The following is a 5,000-nucleotide window of genomic DNA, read 5'->3' as shown; positions in this document are numbered from 1 at the left end:
GATGATTAGAGAAAAATCCATTGGTAAGGCTTTTTCTCTTTTCCTTTCTTTTTCTTCTTTTTCTACAGGTGGATTTTTCATTCAACATTTTTTCTTTCTCTTTTTTCCTTCTTTTTAAATTGACCAAGTTAACAAATTGAACAAGTAAAATATCATATTTCATATCAATTATTCATACTCCATACTTCTTCTCGGCTAATTCACGCATTTGATTTTTTATATTATTTTTTCTCTCCTCTTTGTTACCTTTTTTCTTTTCCTTCTTTTTCCTTTCAATTACTTTTTCCCATTATTTTTGGTATCCCACGTATTCACGTGAATAATATAATGGATATATTGATATTGTAAAGGCTATGTGTGTACGCACGTATGTGCGTGCGTGGTTTTTCTTTTTTTTTCTTTTTTTACTTCTATCGATTCACCCAAAGATTTAATTTGTTATATTTATCGATAAATTAATATTATAATTAATATTATAATTAATAATTTAGTTTATTAGTATTAATTTGTTATATAATACATATATAATAATAATAATAATAATAATACGTAATTTATATTGAAAATATATTCGTAAGAAAAACTTACGTCACATTTAAAAGACATTCCAATAATGTATATTAACGATATTATAATTAAATCATCAAAATTTATAAGAAATATCTTTCAAGGAGAAAAGAGGCGCAAGGATCATCTCGAAGAACTCGCTCATAAGCATAGACATATACAGACACATACGCATCACACACACACACACACACACACACACACACACACACACACACACATGCACACATACATACATACACGGAGATGCTCGCAAAAAAAACACGTAGCTCGTTCCTCGAGCTGGCGCGTGGCTCAAGGAGGGTGTAGAAGGGATACACGCGGAGGGGTTGGTGGAGGGGGAAGCAAACGGTGAACGGCCTAGGCTCCATAGAATATGTATATGCCGATCCACTGCCGATATAATAAATTCCCACTCGAGCCGATTTCCGGCTTCTACATGGAAACGAATGACTCGATGGAATTGTGTTGTAAATAGGTAACCCAACGGAGCAACAAGTTGCTGTACTATACTCGAAAATTTATAAATTTTCTATTCGATTAGGTTCGATTATTCGAAATTAAATCGATCGATCTTCGTTCGATCTATTTTTGTAATAATTATTTTTTTCAAAAATATCGACGATCGATATGGAAACGAACGGGACTCGATGAAAATATTAATATGAAATAAATATTTATCTCAGCGAGTAATAATTTGTCATTCGGTATTAAAATAACGTTCGATCTATCATCGAAAATTGTGTATTAATTATTAAGGAAAAAAAAAAAAAATAAAAAAAAAATAAAAGAAAAAAAACAGAAAAAAGATCAAATAAACGAAAACAAGAGTGAAAACGAACAACAAAAAGAAGAAAGCGAAAACACACACAAAAAAAAAGAAAAAGAAAGAAAAAGAATAAGAGGAAGAAAATATTAACAATCAAATGTAATTTTTCTAAGATAAACGACAGGTATTGTTCGCGTGTTTAGAACGAAATCTGAGTAGTGCTTAATGAGCGAAGAAACCGCGAAGTGAACGTTGAGAAGCCGAGAAAGAGAGAAAGAGAAAGAGAGAGATAGAGAGAGAGAGAGAGTACGATAGGAAAATAGTGATCCAGCGGATGCTGGGCACCACTGAGAAGCACGCCAACTAAAGAGAGAAAGAGATAGGTAGATAGATAGATAAGAGGGAGAGAAAAAGAGAAGAGGAGAGAGAGAGAGAGAGAGAGAGAGAGAGAAAGAGATACAAGAAGAGAAGGAAGAAGGAAGCTAAAGGATAGAAGGGAGGGCACGTTCGTCGACTTATAAATAAATCTCGATCGCGTGGCTCTCTCCCCACCATCGAAGTCCAGCATCCGTATCTTTTGCCCCTACCCCTTCCTCCCCTTACCACCTCCCCCTATCTCCTACCTCCCACCCGTCGTCTCTTACCTCTTACGTCCGGAAGCGTGCCCATGTAGGAAAGGTACTTCTTATCCTAGAAATATGCATTCACCTTCCTATATATCACTATAGCTTTATTCGTACGAATAAAACTACCCTTTTTTTCTTTTCTTTTTTTTCCTTTTTCTTTTTCTTTTTTCTTTTTTTTTTTTTTCTTTTTCTTTTTTTTTCTCTTTTTTTTTTATCCCAGACTCCTTCTTTTTATTTCGTCATTTATTTCCAATATAACATAAACTCGAACTCGAATAACTTAGATTACTGCGAGAAATATAATTCTATTCGTTACAACGATAAATATATTTATTTTATATGTAAAAGTTATTAATTAGACGTTATTAATTAGAAATTAATTCAAATTGATGTGTAGAGGAAGATGAAGATGAGAATGAGAATGAGAATGAGAATGAAGATGAAGAAGTAGAAGACATCGTTAAATCATTAATTTTCAATCATTTTAAAACAGATATCTCCTTATCTCTAAATACTCATCGTATAGAAAAACGATGTAATGATCCATCGAAATTTGCATTTTTAACTTATATTTGGAATGATTTGAAAGTAGTTCTATACGTATAGAAAAATGATGTAATGATCGATCGAAATTTGCATTCTTAACTCATATTTGGAATGATTTGAAAGAAGTTCTATCTCGCCTGGTTACAAGGTGTAGGAAGAGAATTCTAAGCGAACATCTCTCTCTATCTCTCTCTTTCTCTCTCTCTCTCTCTCTCTCTCTTTCTTTTTCTCTTTCTGACACCATACACACACACACATACACACACGAAGAAATACACACATTCGCATAGAAATACATACAACACACTCGAATGACCTTACTTCTTTCTCTCTTTCTCGGCAAAACCTGTTCGGCTTCCTCCGGCGTTCGTTCCTCTACGTTCGCGATCCCTCCCGGCAGAATCAATTATTTCCTTTCTTTATTTTATTTGTTTAGCATCGTAGCGCTAATCAACGTACCAGAACGAGCACGACATCCGTTCGATCGGGAACGTGGCGCCTTGTCAGGATCCATGACACAATGACACAGACTCCTATAATATCGTTATCACTTTTTTCTTCTTTTTTTTTTTTTTTATTTACCTCTCCCTCCCTCTCTCTCTCTCTCTCTCTATCTCTCTCTTGTGTAATCTCCTTTATAATCAGACAGAACGAAAAATTGGAAAGAAAATCATTCGTTCGAATTACGTGTTATAGATACCATAATTAGTTATCATAATTAGATAGATATATTATTTACTACTGATCACAACAGAATAATCATCAAACTATTCTAAATGAGAAAAAAGAAAAAAAAATTCAAACTCTACTTGTCGTTAGAATTAGATTAGACGAAGATTCGTAAAAACCCGCACACGAATATACACACACACACGCACGCACACCTGCATACACGCACCCACCCACCAACCCACCCACCCACGCACGCACCCATACGCGCTTATATACATTACATAGGTATTAACAAAACGAATCGAAGTATTCCAAAACATCATATGAAATATTCTCGTTTACTTACGATTCAGACGAACGATTTGATTGAAAAGTTGTTGATCCTTTGACGTGACGCAAACTTCGACCAAGTTCCACAAGAGGAAGACACCTTTCGGTAAAGACATTTGATGATTTTATCGTGCCAAGATGTCAACGATGAGAATAATTCGTTGGGTGACGACATCGATGAATAAAAAATTAATTCACTTAACACGCACGATATCTTGGACATTGCGAGGGTGCTGGGAGGAGGGAAGTAAAAAATTAAAAAAAAAAAAAAAAAAAAAAAGAGAAAAAAAAGGATAAGAAAGAGATTAAAGACAAAAAAGAAGAAGACGAAGAAAACAAAGTAAAGAACAAAAATAATGAGATAAAGGACACGCGCTATCGATTTTTACGTAAATAAGATAGAAAAAAAAAGAAGAGAAAAAGAGCAAAGATAGAGAGTGAGAGAGTAAAAGAGAGAGAGAGAGAGAGAGAGAGAGAGAGAGAGAGAGAGAGAGAGAGAGAGAGACAGATAGACAGATGAAAAAAAAAGGAAGACACGAAAGAGAATGAGTAAACAACACGTCTTTGATCACGGATGCGGTCGCGAATCTCTGAGAAACTCTTCAAGTTGTTCGCTATTTTCTTTTAAGTAAAGAGAGGCCGCCGGCCATCCCGTTTTCCTCGACCAATCGAAGTCGAAGCCGTTATCGTTTCGCCGATGTTGTTCCTAACGAGTACGACGATACCGCAGGACGATTATCTACCCGCGAAGGAAGGAAGTGGTCCTTTTAATATTTCAAACAATTTGTTTTCATGATTTCTACGTTTCAACCCCGCGCGAATGCGTAAGCATACGCTTACGTGCGTCAACTTTATCCGCAAAAAACTTGATTATTATAATCTAAATAGACTCAAGGTCTTTTAAATAAATAAAAAGCAAAAAAAGGGGGGGAAAAAAAAAAAGAAAAAAGAAAGGAAGAAGGAAAAAAAATATTTTAGAATGTATTTCCTTCCTTGGGCTAAAGGATATTATGAAATGAATTTTAGATTATGTAAAACAAAAAAAAAGAAAAAAAAAGAAGAGATTTTGATTTATCGATGAAAGAGTTAAGTCATTATAATTTCGAATGAATAATTAATGGTAATAACCGGTGTGTATCATTATGATTATTATGATAACAATAATAATAATAATAGTAATAATAATAACAGTAATTATTATTATTATTATTATTATTATTATTATTATTATTATTTGTATTATTGTTGTTTATTATTATTATTATTATTACTATTATTACTATTATTATTATTATTACTATTATTACTATTATTATTAGTATTATTATTATTATTATTATTATTATTATTATTATTATTATTATTATTAATGAGTGGAAACGTAAGACAAATTCCGTAGAAATATCAGTATAGACGTGGAACCGAGCCGAGATAATATCGATCGATCGATCTTATGTGCCAGGAGACAGACAGAACAGGTTCCCAACTCT

General features: G+C 33.4%; 1 protein-coding gene across 8 annotated transcripts in view; it reads right to left on the bottom strand.

Annotated features, from left to right (window-relative positions):
- The window catches only part of LOC124430249 (ETS-like protein pointed), an 88,730-nt gene that overhangs the window by 53,932 nt on the left and 29,798 nt on the right, over positions 1–5,000 (bottom strand). For 5 of the 8 annotated variants that reach the window (XM_046976534.1, XM_046976537.1, XM_046976538.1 and 2 more), the window contains exon 4: positions 3,527–3,610. The exons of the other annotated variants lie outside the window; for them this stretch is intronic. In XM_046976534.1, coding sequence (XP_046832490.1) covers positions 3,527–3,610 — 84 coding nt within the window. The remainder of the gene's footprint in view (positions 1–3,526; positions 3,611–5,000) is intronic. 8 annotated transcript variants of the gene reach the window in all.

This window comes from Vespa crabro, chromosome 17, assembly GCF_910589235.1.
Source record: "Vespa crabro chromosome 17, iyVesCrab1.2, whole genome shotgun sequence".
In the NCBI taxonomy this organism is placed as follows: Eukaryota; Metazoa; Arthropoda; class Insecta; order Hymenoptera; family Vespidae; genus Vespa; species Vespa crabro.
The sequence above is the reverse complement of the archived record's forward strand: the minus strand, read 5'-3'. Positions and strand labels throughout refer to the sequence as shown.